Source organism: Gadus chalcogrammus, chromosome 22 (genome assembly GCF_026213295.1).
Source record: "Gadus chalcogrammus isolate NIFS_2021 chromosome 22, NIFS_Gcha_1.0, whole genome shotgun sequence".
Taxonomy (NCBI): domain Eukaryota; kingdom Metazoa; phylum Chordata; class Actinopteri; order Gadiformes; family Gadidae; genus Gadus; species Gadus chalcogrammus.
In genome coordinates, this window is record NC_079433.1 from 8,726,695 (window position 1) to 8,745,341 (window position 18,647).

At 48.4% G+C, this 18,647-nt stretch overlaps 1 protein-coding gene across 1 annotated transcript in view; it reads right to left on the bottom strand.

Moving 5' to 3' along the window:
- Positions 1-18,647, bottom strand: part of LOC130375397 (dolichyl-diphosphooligosaccharide--protein glycosyltransferase subunit STT3B) — a 78,975-nt gene that overhangs the window by 7,578 nt on the left and 52,750 nt on the right. Inside the window, exons 5-14 of the mRNA XM_056582295.1 lie at positions 18,120-18,219; positions 15,534-15,632; positions 11,121-11,267; positions 7,773-7,821; positions 5,610-5,764; positions 4,553-4,764; positions 3,131-3,318; positions 1,487-1,658; positions 763-936; positions 12-125 (exon numbers count right to left, since the gene is read on the bottom strand). Of these exons, the coding sequence (XP_056438270.1) occupies positions 12-125; positions 763-936; positions 1,487-1,658; positions 3,131-3,318; positions 4,553-4,764; positions 5,610-5,764; positions 7,773-7,821; positions 11,121-11,267; positions 15,534-15,632; positions 18,120-18,219 (1,410 nt within the window). The remainder of the gene's footprint in view (positions 1-11; positions 126-762; positions 937-1,486; positions 1,659-3,130; positions 3,319-4,552; positions 4,765-5,609; positions 5,765-7,772; positions 7,822-11,120; positions 11,268-15,533; positions 15,633-18,119; positions 18,220-18,647) is intronic.

The following is an 18,647-nucleotide window of genomic DNA, read 5'->3' on the forward strand; positions in this document are numbered from 1 at the left end:
CTTCTGCTCACCTGCATCTCTCCGAAGCGGTAGTAGGACATCTTGTACATCAGGCAGTTGAGCAGCGTGGGGGAGCCGGCCTTGTCCACCCTGAACTCCCCCTGAGGGGTGAAGTAGTCACTCTCCTGAAGGACACAAAGAGGGGGTATGGGGGCGGGGGGGGGAGACAGATTGGTGACAGGCCCAGCCCACAGACGAGGACACCCAAGGAGAGTGATCTAAATGCAAAGTGATGAGGGCGATAAGTGGAAGGGCTCGCCGAGAGTTTGCATTGGTGTGACTTTCCCTCAAGGATACACATCATGCACTATCTTACACCGCTTTCTCCCCGACGCCACGGAACTCCCCGCGCATAATTAGATTGCCATCTTTCTTTTAGCCTCCGATTCAATCGATGGCCCTGGTTAAAGACAATCTTCTAAATAAACACCTTCTCAGCTTTCGAGGCGTTTCGTCTTTCCAGGCGGTCTCAGATCCCCTTCTATAGGGGCCTGAGCCTTGGTTCATTAGGGCCGGCAGCACCTGGTGCCGCACAACTTCAGCCAAACTAATTAGCAGGAGGTATACAGCAGGGGCCCTAGCGCGCCCTTGATGGCACCAGATGCATTGTGGGTGCTCTGCGAGTTGGCGGACGTTCAGAGAGACGAGTGTAGTAACGCTGACGGGGCAGTTGCTGCCGTGGCTCTGTGTGTGTGCTGGCGTGGGCGCGCGCACACACACACACACACACACACACACACACACACACACACACACACTTACCCTGATGTCCCTGGGGTGTTCCCCCTCTGCTATCCGCACCATCCAAAGGAACTTATTGATGTCATCGCCCGAGTAGCCAATCACACCGCCGAAGATGATCAGCACGTAGTCCACGTCCAGGGACCTCATGATCTGGTAGGCCGCGCTCTCATTGGACGACATGGCTTTGCCGACCTGGACAAGACCGGGGGGAATGGGGAAATTATGTTTCATCCAGTTTTAGATAACCTCCTTCCCCTCTCCTCGTCTTACATCATTTGGGACCAGAGAAGCATAAAACCGACAGAAAAATAGCAAAGACATTTACGCATGTATTTCCCAGAAACCTTTTCGGGAGAGAGAGAGAGATACAGAGTTTATGTGATGGCAGCTTGACAGCCCAATCAGAACCCTGGCTCCGTGTTTGGCCGAGAAAATAACATTTCAGAGAATGTCAACAAAAAGAAAGATGATTTCAAACTAAGCAGATAATCTGTTCCGTTCTTTTATCGCTGTCAAATCAAAACCAAACGCTAAGCAGTTACAGCGTCAATGAAGTACGAACTACGCAATTTTCCCCCAAATCACTGAAAGATATTGTTTGGAAGTATTCCAAGATGCACTGTCTCCACAACAAAAAACCAACAACAGAGCAGAGAAGAACATTGTTAAGAAAGTCGAAACTCGCAAAGAAAACACAGCAGGGGCGGGCACAAAAGAGAAGGCGAGAGAGAGACCCCCTCACCAGCGCTATGTGGCTGTTGTTCCAGGTGTTGTTGTCCACCAGCGTGGTGCGGTTCGCCATTCCCGCTATCTGGTAGCCGTAGTCCCACCACGACATCACACGCACGTGCTCGTCAGTGTTCTGCCTCAGCCAATAGTACGCCTCCCTGAAGTCGTCCAGGATGTTTCGCGTCCTAACGGCGGGGGGGGGAAGGGGGGTTACAAGTGTAACGCTGTGACGAGTGTATAGGGGACCCTTCCAGCCCCTCCTCAAGGCCTCCATTAATATTTCATGTCATGACTGTAATAACTTGACATGTGGCAACAACAGCTGGAAACAGCGCGTCGCTGCATAATGACTCCCAGCCAAAGCCCTCATTTTCATATTTTAATTGAACATTCCACTCCTCGGTCGCAAGCCAGCGATCCATTAAACGTTAGGTAGACTGAGAGGTGTGCGTTGGCATGCGTGTTGGCATGCGTGTTCAGTGTGTGTGTGTGTGCGCGCGTCTCTGTGTTCAGTGTGTGTGTGTCTGTGATCACTGTGTGTTTGTGTTCAGTGTATATGTGTGTGTCTTTGTTCAGCGTTTGTGTGTCTGTTCAGTAAGTGTTCAGCATGTGTGTATGTATCCGTCTGTTTGTGCGTAGAGTGTGAAAAACTGTTTTACCAAACAAAGGCATACATGCCTGCATGCTATTTTTCGCACACATTATCTCACAGAATCAACAGAAGGAAAGCAAACCCACTAATGTGCAAGAAAGCAGACTGTAATTTCAACAATCATTAAACAAGCGGGGCATATTTATTTGATGTAGATTGGAGACTCTAACCTGCGGCAATGTGCCTGTGAATGTGTTCCCCGCCCAACGCCAATGTGTGTTGATTAAGGCGTTAGATGGAGTGCTCGGTCATACAACATCAGATTAAACCGCGCTCATGGAAGTCTTCCGAGAGGTGATGAATGTGTGATGAAAGCGCAACTACAGTCATGTCCCAAACGGGCGATTAGCGTGTGCAGCCACAACCATGGTAATTAGGGGTGGAGATCCCCACACTCACTATAGGAGAAGAGGATTAAACATTCAAATTGAATTTAACCTCCTTTGATTCATGTCTCCTACGGGGGGCTGCTGTAGCCGTCGATATGTTTTATGAATGTGCGGTATGAAATATACAACAAGGGATTCTCCACCCAGCAGAGGAAGTGTTGGTGAGGATGGTGAGGATTTAGTCCAAGAGCAATTCACAGGAGTCACTCAGAGGTATAATATAAAGGTTGACCATCGACCCAGGCTGTTAACTATTAGTCAAGTATGTGCCAGTACAGCAGTGGAGACTTTTAGATCGCTTGGATAGGGGGCATGCTTATAATGCTGTTAAAATGAAAAGTATGACAATAAAGGTTGTAACATAAAAAATAGGAAAAAAAAAATAATAATCTCCATGACCAAAGTAATCCACAACTGGGACTTGCATCATGTGATTATGTGTGTGTGAGACTGGGAGTGGGAGAGAGTAACAGTGTGAGAGAGTGACAGTGAGCGAGTGAGAGTCAGACAGTGAGCGATACCGAGACAGTGAGCGAGAGAGAGAGAGAGAGCGAGCGAGCGAGACTGTGTGAGCGAGCCAACAAACAAGCGAGCGAACGTGCGACCGGGCCCTCACCCGTCGTTGTTGTAGGAGGCCAGCACCACGCTGGGGCTGGAGTAAGCGTTGCTGGTGACCCAGGTGCAGTGCACCGCGAACATCATCAGCAGCATCAGCATCAGCATGGTGACGATGGACTTGATGTTGGGGCCCAGGCCCTCCTCCGCCTTCTCCTGCTCCGACACATGCTTCCGCACCTTGCCCGCCTATGGAGAGACAGAGAGACAGAGAGAGCGAGAGAGAGAGAGGGTCAGTGTCGATCGCGTCGCACACCCCGCCAGCACCGCTGAATTATTGAGACCTGGCTTGGGGATGAATTATTGAGGAAGTAGCGTCGGAGAGCTAAATATATTGTATTGCCCCGGAGAGAGACGGAGTCCGAGATACGGCCGCCAGGAAACTTATGGGGTGGGTTAGCGTTGTTTGGAAATGATATATGCTGCTACAATGTGTTTTTGTGTTTCTGTGTGTGTCTGTGTCTCATTGTGTGTGTGTGTGTGTCTCAATGTGTGTGTCTGTGTCTCAGTGTGTCTGTGTGTATGCGTGTGTCAGCACAAACACATTTTATTGGTATACGTTTACGATGCTTCCAACCAGTGGCCATGACCATGTATCAAATTGAGTTATATAAAAAAGGACACAGACACACAGACAGAGAGAGACGGAGACATAAAGAGAGATAGACAGAGTGAAGGACAAATGTTCACGCTGTGAAACCAGCGAAACATGACACGTTAGACATCTCCACTCATGTCATTAGGCGTCTGCTCCACGAGTCATGTTCAGTGTAGCCGCTTGTGAAGCCCGTTGTGATCAATTGACAGACGCGTGAGACATTAACATAGCGCGATCGAAACAATGAGGTGAAACAAGCAGGCCGTTTCGCCGAGGGCAAATCTTTCCTTCCGACCTGCTTCGAGACGCGGCGAGGCGTTACTTTCCATCAATCCAAACCAATCTAAGAAACAGTGACGGCTCTGTGGTCCCTGCGTGCTTCAATGCGTTCGCTGGCTCTCCGCGACAGCAGAAAGGCAATACCCCTGATCCCTCCGCAATACCCTGTTGTTGTCCCCCGGTACGGCACAGGTGTAGATCTAGTGCCGTTTTGGCCCCCAAGGAGGGCCCTTCCAAGAGACGGATCGCTGACGCCGGCCCAGTGAATCAGGGTAGAAGAAGTATCCCAGAATGCATTTAGATTCTCATTAGACTGCACAACTATAATGAAATCTTAGCGATAAGGGTGATAGAAAAGGTTAAACCGGTTTGAATTTCTTAATTTAAAATCACACAAAAAAGGTTTATGGGAGTTCAATACGTGGAAAAAAAAAAGATTTTATCTGCGGTTTCACGTGGTCTGTCTGAGTGTCCCGTTGTGTGGCATTCCACGAAACAGGACGGGGGGGGGGGATAACACGTTGAGCGGTGCGGGCGAGACCTTACCTTGTCGTAGAGGTTGCCGGGGTTACGGCGGTCGTCCTCGTCGCCGCTGTCCTCGGCTGGGGGGGTCTCGCGCTTGGAGTCGTCGCCCAGGTAGTGCTCGAACACGCTGGAGAAGGCCACCGCCGACAGCATGCACACCACGGGGGTCAGCGTCAGCATCAGACGCACCATCACGCCCGCAAAGTACACCGCGCTGATGGCGTACAGCGCCACTGGGGGGCGCCGGAGGCGGGGTGGGGGAGGGAGAGAACAAGAGTTAGAACGAGGCGAGGGAATGGGAGTAAGAATGGGGGAGAGAGACAGAAGGAGAGAGAGAAAGAAGGAGAGAGAGAGGAGACAGAAGGAGATAGAAGAGAGAGAGAGCGGCGACAGAAGGACAGAGCGAGACAGAGAAGGAGAGAGAGAGGATACACAGAAGGAGAGCGAGAGACAGAGCGAGACAGAGAGCGACAGAGAAGGATAGATAGAGGATACCCAGAAGGACAGAGACAGAGACAGACAGAGAGGGGGATAAATGAGGGTCAGGGACAAAGGAGATGGTGGCTGAGCATTCAACAAAGATTGTGTAAACGGTGATGCGATACTGATTCTATTAGTCATTCTTCTAGGGTGGATGGCTGACAGCTCTTAACCCGAAGCGACTGCAACTAGTGTAACTGAGTTAATGTATCTAAATTAATAATTATCTTGAGAATTTTGACTAGGCCTTCAATCCTTAGACAAGATAGTATTTACAACCTCAATGCTTCATTCGAATTCAGTTGCAAAAGGCACACCGCGATCCCGACCAGAAATCAAACGCACAGCAACTTAAGCGTTGAAGGGCACGGTTATGAAAAATGACACCTCATTACCGGCAGATTATACGGCTTTTAGACATTTTCTCAGATATGTATTGAAATTGGACAGGAACTTCAGAGGATGGCGTCGAGTGACTCATCATCCATGAAGCAAATCATAAATAGTGCCACTCACATCAGCCAACCGATGTCATGAATATGGATCAAAGCCCAACACACACACACACACACACACACACACACGGAGGGACTAGTACCGAACACCCGCTCGTCGTTGATGTTCTTGATGCAGAACCAGAGGCCGGCGGGGAAGGTGCAGACCAGGATGTGGAGGTCGAAGAAGAAGGAGACCCATGTGGTGGGCTGGTGCTCCGACACCGACGCGATGATGGGGATGTGGATCTTGGCGTACCTGGGGACCAAACGGAGAGAGAGATAGGGGGAGGGGGGGTTCACGTTATTGACATGATGGCAATGTTGTTCAGGTCAACAACTGGGCCGATAAAGCGTCGGGAATATGTGCAAAACATTTGAACGCGGGAGTGAGAGAAATAATTCAAGGCCGCAGATGGGAAAATGAATGGGTTTACGTTGCAATGCCATCAATTATCAATCCATATATTTACAGTACATACAAACACAGAGCGACGGCTCAGTGAAGAGAAGGGGAGGGAAGACCGAGCGTGAGAAGTGGAGGCGAGACAGCAGACTGAGGGGGCGTCATGAAGGCCAGCGTGGACGATATAGAGCCGATGTAAGAGACAATTAAAGTGCAGTTTCCTGCACCCTGTTAAGCATCATCTGAGTGTATATCAGTGTGACACTATCCGCGTCTCCGTGTGTGTCTATCCACGTCTGTGTGTGTCTCTATTCATGTGTGTGTGTGCCTCTATCTATACGGGCCTGTGTGTGTGTGTGTGTGTCTATCCGAGCCTGTGTGTGTGTGTCTTTATCCGGGTCTGGGGTTGTGTTTGTCTCTCTGTCCGGGACTGTGTGTCTCTCTTTCCGGGACTGTGTGTCTCTCTATCCGGGACTGTGTGTCTCTCTATCCGGGACTCTGTGTGTCTCTCTATCCGGGACTGTGTGTGTGTGTCTGTCTCTATCCGGGTATGTGCGTGTGTGTGTCTCCATCCATGTTCGTTCTGTGCACACATGTTCCAACGTTGGTTCACAGCGTTCCCTTTGTTGCACCCCGGCCCAAGTATTATTCACTCTTTAATATTTCTCTTTAAAGGCTGATTCGGGACCACATTCAAGAGAGAGAGAGAGAGAGAGAGAGAGTGATAGAGAGAGGAAGGGGGAGACAGAGAGGGAGCGAGAGAGCGAGAGATCAACGGCGCCTTAGTGCGCGGGAGGAACCTTTGCATGGCAAACGGTCTCAGGGTGGCAGAACTAAAGAGCAGCTGACACACTGGGGCGTAAGTGCTCAAAAGCCAAGGCTGAGGCAGAGCGGGAGAAGTGCGAGAGAGAGGGGTCCATGGTGCGTATGTGTGTGTGTGTTTGTTTGTGTGTATGTTCGTGTTTGTGTGTGTGTGCGCGTTCTTGTGTGCACGCGTTCGTGTATGTGCGCGTTCTTGTGTGCACGCGTTCGTGTTTGTACGCGTTCGTCTGTGCATGTGTGCGTGTGTGTGTATGTTTGCGTTTGTGTGTGCGTTCGTGTGTGTGTGCGTTCGCGTGAGTGTGCGTTCGCGTGAGTGTGCGTTCGCGTGAGTGTGCGTTCGCGTGTGCATTCGCGTGTGCATTCGCGTGTGCATTCGCGTGTGCATTCGCGTGTGCATGCGTGTGTGCATTCGCGTGTGTGCATGCGTGTGTGCATGCGTGTGTGCATGCGTGTGTGCATTCGTGTGTGCATGCGTGTGCTTGTTTGTGTGTGCGAGGTTTGGAATTAAAAGGACGTAGCCGCCGGCAGCAGCTCAATCGCCTACCCCCTGAGTCGCTCCTGCCATACTGCGGATCAAATGAGATCCGACAACTGGGGGGACTCTCGCTGAGGAGTTGGGAGATCATGATTCATTTATCTTGTTATTCCGAGAGACGTTTTTATTTTTGCTCCGCACAGCTTCTCAGTTCCTTCCATGTAGTAAGTAAAAGAAAAAAAAGGCCACTGAACACCCCCTTCATCTGCGAATGCGGCAGGATCTCTGCCATTTAATCTAAGTGAATACCCGACACGGTGGGGCCCTGCTCTGGAGCCCCACTACGGTGTGAAGGACCCGCCGCTCCGGGATAAAGTGTCTGGCCCCCCGACTGGGAGGTGGGGATAGGTGGAAGCCGCTGTCAGTCAACCACCTCCACCCACCCACCCAATCGACAACACCCATCTCCCGGTGGTCCGGGTGGGTGGAGCGGAGGCCTCCCGCGGGGAACACAGGCACGCCGGGTGGCCGTGGAACAGGAGCGAGCTCTCGGTCGGGGCTTACCCAGTGTCCCACAGAGAGTAGAAGCGGCCGCTCCACGGCGCGATGTGACCTACGGGAACAAACACAGATCAATACGGGCCCAGAGAGGGAGAGAGACACTAGGGCACAGAGACAGAGGCATCGTGTGAGAGAGAGAGAGAGAGAGACAGAGGCATCGAGACAGCGAGAGAGGCATCGAGAGAGAGAGAGAGAGAGAGGCATCGAGACATCGAGAGAGAGAGAGAGAGAGACAGAGGCATCGTGTGAGAGAGAGAGAGAGAGAGAGAGAGAGACAGAGGCATCGAGAGAGAGAGAGAGAGAGAGACAGAGGCATCGTGTGAGAGAGAGAGAGACAGAGGCATCGTGTGAGAGAGACAGAGACAGAGACATCGAGAGAGAGAGAGAGAGAGAGAGAGAGAGAGAGAGAGAGAGAGAGAGATCGAGAGAGAGAGAGAGAGACAGAGGCATCGAGAGAGAGAGAGAGACAGACAGAGACATCGTGTGAGAGAGAGAGAGGCATCGAGAGAGAGAGAGAGAGAGAGAGAGACAGAGGCATCGAGAGAGAGAGAGAGAGAGAGAGAGAGAGAGAGAGAGAGGCATCGAGAGAGAGACAGACAGAGACAGAGACATCGTGTGAGAGAGAGAGAGACAGAGGCATCGTGTGAGAGAGAGAGAGGCATCGAGAGAGAGAGAGAGAGACAGAGGCATCGAGAGAGAGAGACAGAGGCATCGAGAGAGAGAGAGAGACAGAGGCATCGTGTGAGAGAGAGAGAGACATCGAGAGAGAGAGAGAGAGAGAGAGAGAGAGAGAGAGAGAGAGAGAGAGAGAGAGAGAGAGAGAGAGAGAGAGAGAGAGAGAGAGAGAGAGAGAGAGAGAGAGAGAGAGAGAGAGAGAGAGAGAGAGATCGAGAGAGAGAGAGAGAGACAGAGGCATCGAGAGAGAGAGAGAGACAGACAGAGACATCGTGTGAGAGAGAGAGAGGCATCGAGAGAGAGAGAGAGAGAGAGAGACAGAGGCATCGAGAGAGAGAGAGAGAGAGAGAGAGAGAGAGAGAGACAGACAGAGACAGAGACATCGTGTGAGAGAGAGAGAGACAGAGGCATCGTGTGAGAGAGAGAGAGGCATCGAGAGAGAGAGAGAGAGAGAGAGACAGAGGCATCGAGAGAGAGAGACAGAGGCATCGAGAGAGAGAGACAGAGACAGAGAGAGAGAGTCACTAGGATAGCGTGAGAGACAGACAGACAGACAAAGAGAGAGACAAAGAGATAGGATAAGGGGTGGGGGAGAGGGCGGGGGACAAGAGTGGGCTTAGATTGATTACAGATAGTGGCTGTTTTAACACAGCATACCCAAAAACACCATTGAAATCTATTTGTTTACTCCTTGTTTGCCTGAAATATGAGGTTATTTCAGGGAGCATCCCGGTTTCCGACTGAAGTGTAATGCAGTATATATCGTCTGTTTTAAAGTGTGTGTGTGGATCAACTTCAAACTCACTCACACTGTTCACTTTCTAAACAATGCAAGAATTATGTATGATAGAAGCTGCCTCGGAAAAACGCCAGAATATAGGTCTGTTCTGTTGGTAGAGAACACTTTGATATATCTATTGATAATTTATAGCTGGCATAATATAAAAAGAAGGCTGGATAAAAAGAATGGACTTTTTTTTATTCATTTCAATTCATTTTTGGGGGGTTTTCGGCAAGCAGCCATATTTATCCTCGGCCAATTTGGCTCATCTGAAGAAAATGGAAAAGGGAGGGGGGGGTAAAATAAAGTACATATATTCTCCAGCTTGCCGCTAAATGGCGGGAACGCGAGGCACAGCCTGTACGTGAGAAGGAAACGCATCTCAACCGCAAATAAGACAGCGTCGGTAATTTCACTCATGCATGCAAATCGTTTTGCCTTTGATCGGGAATTTCAATTAGCATTCCCGCGCTGGCCCGTCGCTCCGACTGACAGGTCCACCCCCCCCCCACGCCCCTCACACATTACCTTCGCCCGCGCCCGCACGCCAACTCAACTTAATTCAGAGCGGCGCCTATTTACAGTTACCGCGGTAACAGGGTCCCTGACAGGTCGGGATGAGTGGGTGGGATTAAGGTTATAAATCATTTTCAGCGACCGTATTTGGGGAACACCTGGGGGGGACATGGTAGGAAAAAAACGAAATAAAAACCAAACATGGTTGCATCCAATCGGGCGATATTGATGTGTGTGGTGATGCACGAGCCGGGGAGGGCGAAGTCTGCGCCGTTTCCTCGCAGCAGGGGGTTCCGTTGCCATGGTAATATGCCTAGCTCTCCGTTTACCACACACACACACACACACACACACACACACACACACACACACACACACACACACACACACACACACACACACACACACACACACACACACACACACACACACACACACACACACACACACACACACACACACACGCAGGCTTCCGAGGGATGAATAAGATCACCTATGCACGGAGCCCGCTTCATCTATAAAATATGGGTATGTCTGAGGCCGTTATCTGCCGCCCGCCCCCCGCGTGCTCAGCCTGTAAACACGGCTCCCAGCGGAGCGCCGCGTTAATCACACCGCTTGCTCGGCGCCTGGACCGAGCGGCCCGCTTTACGACGGCCGCCGCCGCGACGCAACGAGGAGACGTGCATTATTCACCGAGACGATACCATCCTCGCCCAGGCAGGAGGCATGACTTTAATATAGTCATCTCAATGATGTAATTTGTAATGTATATGTACAGTATATGTACAGTATATATATATATATATATATATATATATATATAAACGAGCAGCAAATAAAGAGGATTCACGCCGTTTATGATTGGAAATCTGGGAGATAAGACGCACAGTTTTGTTTGTCCAAACCATATATTAGAGTTATATTCAGGACCTCGTCTACAGCTGCAGTCGGTGGATGTACACATTATCTGATCGGATGTAAAAAATATTTTAATTCTACCTAGCATCGCCGCGTGCATATGAATGAAAAACACACGGGTCGAGGCATTTTCAGACAAAGCCCTGGACACGAAGCGGGTTCGACTACGAGTGACAGGAAAATAGACTCATGTGTCACTATTGATGCAACTCTCTCTCTCTCCACGGGTGTTGCAAACCTCCAGGATACAAACACCAATACCCAAGTTCAGAACATTGGCCCGAACTCAAATCGACAACAACAAACCTCAGCCGTCGGCAAGCAAACACCGCCATGGTTACCATGTAATGTTTTGTTGGGGGCGGTGTGCAAGTGCATGAACAGTGACATGGGTGTGTGTGTGTGTGCGTGCGTGCAATGAGCTGGGATGGGGGGGAAGGGGGGGAGGGCCTGCTGACCTGTGTAGGTGAGGTAGATGACGGTGAGGAAGACTGCTCCCGCAGCCAGAGACACGCCCAAGAAGAAGAGGGTCTGGAACTCCTGCTTGGTGAGCCGGTCACGCAGGTACTGCAGGAAGGCATAGGCCTGCAGCAGCACAAACACACCTGGGAGGGGACACACACACACACACACACAGAAGTTAGATATCGATTTAAATACATTAATTCAGATGCATTGGGTGAATTTGGAGGTGATTGAGAAGAGTTTCTCTGTTGAGCGTCGCTCCTTCTCCCTGCACTCATCCCAAGTCAATCCATCTGGCCGCTGCCCTTCCAAATTGGTCAGGATAATTGAGAGCAATGAGAGAGGAAGCTCATTGTTTTCACCAGCCTCCTCCTCATTCCACCACCGTCCCTGTTTGGCCCCCAGACATAAATGTGCCAGGGGCCGTAAATGTCAACTTCCAAGGCCAGGGGTCTGTCTATTTCCTGGAGAGCTGCCAAGGTGCTAAACTTTGCTATTGCTCCGTGTCGCCAATCTAACTTTTGTCTGTCAAGCCTCCTGCCTGTATGTCGGCCAAACTGCCTGGCTGTCTGTCGGCCAGGCTACCTGGCTGTCTGTCTGTCGGTCTGTCAGCCAGTCTACCTGGCTGTCTGTCTGTCAGCCAGGCTACCTGGCTGTCTGTCTGTCAGCCAGTCTACCTGGCTGTCTGTCAACCTGTCTACGTTTCTGTTTGTCCATCTATTGGTCTGGGATAGTGTCTCTGTGGCTCCGAGGCACACAAACAGACCCCTTTGCACTGAGTCCCCAGCCCTTCTCCAAACACATTCCTCCAGCATCCACCACCCACAGTGACTAAAACACAGGGGGCAGAGTTGATACGAGGAAACAAAGGAACATGCAGGGAGAGAGGGATAACGGTATATATAGAGAAATAGAAAAGAACTCTGGTATCCAAACTAGCAGGTTCCAGACACACACTGATTCAGAGGCAATACTCCAATGTGCCTGCTCATGAACAGATGAACACACACAGACTAGGGATGCACCGATGTATCGGACGAACATCGGTAACGGCCGATATTCGAGTTGTTGACTGCCATCGGCCTTTCGGAAAATAGGAGGACATTCACCGATGGCAGTGGCCGATGTTTACATGTTTAATGATTCCTCCTCTTGAAATGTCACTGGAACATGTCTTACAAACTGCATATCGCTGATCTTTCGCCGAGACAGTGAAATACTCCCACACGACCGACATTTTCTTTCACTTTTATTTGTAAACAAACCACACGTGCGCACGGTCGTATTACTCCGCAGGCGTCCTCGGTTGCTAAGTGACGTCAACGTCTTTGGCAAACATTTCTCAGCACTATGAGTAACAAATAAATTGTAAAAAGACAGTGTGAAGTAATTTTTTTTGTCAAAATTTCCATATGCTAAAGACGTGTCTAGTTCACCGTCATGCAGGCTGTGTTCAGTAAAATAAATAGCGATCTGTTTTCGGCCCATAGGCGTATCTGCCTAAGCCAAGGCGCAGTTGTTGAAATAAACAGATTGATTTCATACAAATCATAAAAGCCTCTCCCTGTGTCATTGTGTGTGCGTGTATACGAGGTGCGTGTCTGCGTGCGTGCGTAGGGGGTTAGGGTTTGTTTCCCTGGTACAAAAGGGGGAATAAATAACAAAAAAACCTCGGTAGCGCATATCGGCCAAGATTTTATTTTAAACATTGGCATCGGCCCAGAATTTCACAATCGGTGCATCCCTAACACACAGAGAGACACACAGAGACACACACACACACACACACACACACGGGTAAATCAACAGAGCCGCATCCAAAACACGCACACATACAGGCTGTGAGCAGATGGGCCTGCATTTGAGACACAATCTGAACAAGCCTTCATAAACCTCCCAATGAGGCTTGATCAGATAAACAGCTCTGCTCTCCCCATCCGAGAGAGAGAGCCACTACCTTCCCTAAGCCTCCATTTTTACTGCTCTTGATGTATCCCAGGAGAGAGGCATGCAGGGGACTGCCCTTTCCGAGGCACATTGATTGATACTCTCCAAACTAGTCCCCATGCACTCCATCTCCACAAGCAAACAGGTGGTTCAACATCCATAACGTGCTACCTAGCATCCACAAACTTAATCCAAAGGGGTTCACTGTAGAAGAGGTGGCCGGGTCTGAGACCCCATCATGTCTTTAGGGCTGTGGCGATAACCACATCACCGCAAAAGCGTGTCATGTGACTCCTACCGCGGGGTGGCGATCGTCACTGTCGTCGCTGCAATTTCTTTATTTGAATTTTTGTATTTATTTTCACTGGTGACAGTAGCGCATCATGAACGATATGAAATATGAATTGTGGTTTTGTTATCATTATTGACTGTCTGCCAAACTATGTTCAAGGACTTTGAGAAACAAACTTCAGTTGCTTGTCGATTCAGCTTTGCACTAAAGGGGGAGGGACAGCCCATTAAACATATTTTGTGGGCCTCCGATTATTATTAATTGTGTACCATTCAATATATTACAAACACGGTACAGACAAAAAAAGACATTCATCAAGTGAACAGCTTGAGCCAAGTGCTTTCAGCTTTCTGCTTTCAACACACTTCGAGCGGTAATGCCCGTGCAGTGGACGGCCGGGGAAAAGTATCCGTTGCGTGTGGAACTAGGTCAATTGGCTCATTTCTTTTAATTTTGTGAATACATGGCTAATTTAGACATCAGACTGACATACCAGACATTAGTTTAATCTCAAGCTGTATCTCGCACGGGAATGCGTGTTTTTATCAAGTCGTATATCTGTTACCATCGGAACTACGAGTCACGCGATGTAGCGCATTAGGCCTACCGAGATTAGTGGATATTATGCCCCAGGCAGAACGGCTGTTTGGTTTTCATTTGAGGAGCTACACAAGGAGAGGAGAGATATAATGAAATGGATGGCGACCATGACATTAACCTTTTTAATTATATAATTATATGAAAGAAGTGAAATTAAAGAATATGAAAGAATGACCCAGTTCAGAACTCTAGAAATGCGTGTATGGCGACGTCAGACACAAGAGCACACACAATTTGTCTGTTTTATATGGCTATATTGTAACATTTAGAGACATCTGTTTGAGGGAACAGCCAACACTGATATTATATGTTAAAAACAATAATGAATTAAGCATTTTAGAACTCAACTCTGCACATATGGTGATACCTACCCAGAAGAGTTTGTTTCAGACAGAAACAACACAAAAACCTGGTGTTCGCCCTGATGATAACAGTTTGACGTTCAATATTCCCTCTTTGCTTCAAATCTCAAAAACTCATTCAGACTCAATTTATTTCTGATTAGGCTTGTTTACACACGAGTGCCACATGAATTTCCTTGATATAACGCATAAAATGCGATGAATATCTATATCAGCGATCTAATAGGGTGTGAAATATTGTCCAATGCCCAGACTTTAGAACAAGGCTAATCTGAAAGAAAACCTTCCTTTTTCAACAAACCGTTTTTCTTTCCAAGTGAACATCGACAAAGTAAAATCACACTTCCATCTAAACGTTCTTTAACCTTTTGAATGATATATTTAGAAGAGGAATGAACTAACAATATCCAAGCTGTTGAGAGCTCTAGCCATACAATGCGTGCATGGCAATGTGAGGCGAGGTGATTCACTACCAGCGAAGTGCTTCTGGAGAAGCTGGGTTTAGATGGTGAGGCATGGTTTAGATAATGAGGCATGGTTTAGGTGGTGAAGCCGGGTTTAGATGGGGAAGCATGGTTTGGGTGGCGGGAACCGCATGCTTCGCAGACAATTAATTTAGTGTGACTGGTTATGAGGTACAATAAATGGCCCCACTCCATACCGTTGAGAAGCCATCGTTCAAAGTCCTGCTACAGGCTTTTGATAAACAAGATAATACTATTTTTAGAGGTGGGGGGGATGGCGGTAAACCGCCAACATACACTCCAATTTCACCGCGGTAAGTCAAAATCCATACTGTCGCAGCCTTACCCGTCTTCCTTGTCATTTAGGGGCCGCCTTCTGGTGAGTCACACCATTAGTTATCCGGATTCAAATGCCACTCAAAAAAGTACTTTATTAACAAGAGCTCTGCTTGGCTTGCAACACAAATAAAAGACAGTCAGTGGACGAATCCCCACGATCGGGGCTTTGAGTCCCACTAGGCAACCTCCATCTCACCCAAAGAGGTATGAAATACAACACAAACGTGGGCCTTGAATTGCATGAGCTGAATCAGTTGGATTTAGAAGGCAATAAGCAAAGAATCTTCACAATCGGAGAACCGCTTTGTAAAGGTCCTCAACGCTTGAAGTACACTTCAGTATTGAAATAGGCTTCAGTACTGGAATCAAAGCCTTTATAATAAAAATATAAACAGAGCCTACCTGCAGCGGCCATGTGTTCGCTGGTCCTGATTGGCTGGAAGCCCACAAAGGGGATCTGCATCGACAGCACCAGGCCAATGATGTAGAACGTACTGTAAGCTGAGAGGAGAGAGGAGGCAGGGAGCACAGTTAGAAACAAGAAGGGAGTTTTGAGTCTTAACACAGAAAAACAAAAAATACGAAAACACAGAAACAATTAAATTAGCTAGCTTCTTGCTTTATTGTCCAGCAGCAGTCTAGTTTTTTCAGCATGGAGAAAATCCGCTCAGCAGCTGTATTTAAACGCCATTGATTTCCCTCCCCCTCCTCAAACGCAGAGATTCAGGGTAAAGAGTAAACACGAAACAGCTTATCTAAAGTCATTTGCAGGGTAAATGGCGACTGAAGCTGAAGGGATAGGTTGACTCCCCGTTGCCGCAGCAACGTTGGGAGTTGCAGGAGGGGGGGGGGGGGGTGTTTTGGGGTTAGTTGTCATATGCACCTAACCACCAGATGCTCTTATTAAAACATTTCACCCGCTTCTCCAAGAGCGGGAAGCGACAGGTGCCGTGCGGTTATCTCTCCAGCGTCTGCTGTTGACTGAGCAGGGATGGATGAAGAGCTCACCACAGTGCTCAGGCCATGTTGGGTTTTCATTAAAACACTAATACACGCCGATGTCTTCAAGCGACACTTAATTTGGCATCTCTTATCTTTACGTTGTGTGGATAGACCACCGGTAACCCTAAACATGGACGCCAGATTGTACGAGACAAAGGCACAATATTGACTTTTGAAATGAGCTATGTGCACCTGGTTAGCGATAGATCACACAATGTGATTCATATGCAGGAAATGCTTGATTTGGTTTTGATTTTGAGTTTTTAAATTAGAAATGAAAATGCATGCCGTGATTAAGGATGGGGCCAGATAATTTGTAAGAATGAATAATTAAGATAGTCCATGAACTGCTGAAATTGGTAAAGGCTAGAATAAGATAAAGGCTAGTATAAGATGGATCGGTTCAGGGAATTTGGCAACGAGTCACAGTTCACTAAATGAAACTATCCAAAGAATCCCACACCTCCTTCCAAAGCCATATGACTCTGGTCATGAGCAATGAGTGCCCAGGCAAGGTGCGGGCAGATAGCCAGTAGGTAGACAGGTGAGCCATCCAATATTTTCAGTTTATCCCCACTGCATTTTTTTTATTGATCGGTGTCTACAAAGAGAATTTCAACAAATGACAAAATATGCTTTTAAAAATAAACTGCCTTCCCGACCTTAAAAGGAACTTGAGCCATTACATCAGGCTCAGGGTTTTGTTTATATTGCTTCTTTATCTGGCAAGTTGCGGCAACACTTTCTTGGCTGACAATGCGCCGCAGACACTAAAGCTGGGTCACGGGCAGGGCAGGTCAACGCAAGCCCCGATGTTAAGAAGCGTGGGATTGTCTGCCAAAGCCAGTGTAGTTTGGACTTGTTTGTTTCTCGGGTTTGTACAGAACATAAAAAACAAATGAGTGGGACTGAAGAGAACCCGAGGTGATTCAGGACGTGGCTGTGTGTTAACGAGGCCTGGACCGCACGGACTACAGTCAGTCAATACAGACGGATCTCCCGTCAGAGGCCCTCGGCGGTTTCCAACTCATACTAACTTTTAATGGGCGCCAAGCGTATAATGCTCAAATTGAGGGAGCATTCAAGAGAATTTGTGTATGGTCCCCAGAAGATTAATAAAAATGTATCTATATCCATAAATCTAGATATTTGTTTACATAACTCTATACCTCTATGTATATCCATCTATCTTTTCTTTATTTTTTTAAGTTTTATTTTCGCATTTTTATGCTTTATTATAGAGTGAGATAGAGAGGAAGGTATGGGAGATAGAGGGGAGGACATGCAGCAAAGGACCGCGGGCAGGACTCGAACCCGGGTTACTGCGATCAGGGCTGAGCCTATATGGTACACGCTCTACCCTGTGAGCCACCGGGGCGACCCCCATCTTTTTTGATCCATCTTTATATTGATAGATCCATCTTTCTATATCTTTGTTGACATATCTCTTCATCTATGCATCTTTATTTTTCATCCATCACTATAATTATCGATATATCCTTTTTACACAGATCTATACCCCAGCTCTATAATTAAAACAGAACCACTGCAGCTCGTGGTGCTTCCACACTATAAAGTGGTGTCAAGTGGAAGCAGATGGCCGCGGCTCCCTCCTTCCGCGGCGCGCTGGCATATGGACGGCTGACTGGATGGATGATGAAGGCGTTTAAAGGGGAACGTGGCCACCAGCTCCCCGACGACGGACTGCCCCCAGGGGCGGTGTGAGGGGTTCGCGGCGGCTTTGGAACAAGGGGTTGAGACACTACCCCAAGCCGCAGTCAGCACACGAGACACTGTTTGTATCCAGGGTTATTTATGGGATACATTTCTGCGCAGAAATGTATGACCGAATGAGGGACAGCCAGAAACAACGAGAGAATGTCGATGGATATTCTTTGGGTTTTTACTGTTGTGCTATAAATTTCACAAGCATAAAGAGAGGTGTGTGTAAGTGTGCGCGCGTGTGTGCGTGTGCGTGTGGCTCACCAATGTAGACTCTTCGGCTGTAGCGCTGCATCAGTAGCAGCACAAACACGTGCAGCGGAATCAGGTTGATGATGAAAACATAGCCTCCCCATGCAGAGACCTGAAAACACACACACACACACACACACACACACACACGTGAACGAAATTCTTTGCTAGCTCCGAGCATGGCTGGAAATCAGCAGAATGAATCGATTGTATTAATCATCCCCTTCTCTCTGGCTATAATGGACAAGACCCTGAATTCCCTGATATTTGAGGGCCCAGGGCGCCGTCTCCGGCTGAGAAAGAAAAGCCAACGAAAAAAGAATATCTAGACGGCAAGACAGAAATCATTATGAAACCGGCATTTTCAATTCAACACAATTCAATCGTATGAAAGGAATTGTAAACGAAAGGGCAAAACACATCAGCCCACACCCACACAGAGACCCAGAGGACCTTAAGAGACACACGGAATGAGGAATCCTTCGTGGCAGGCACACATAAAGGCTGCGGGCTGAATCCGCACGTACGGACCGACGGACG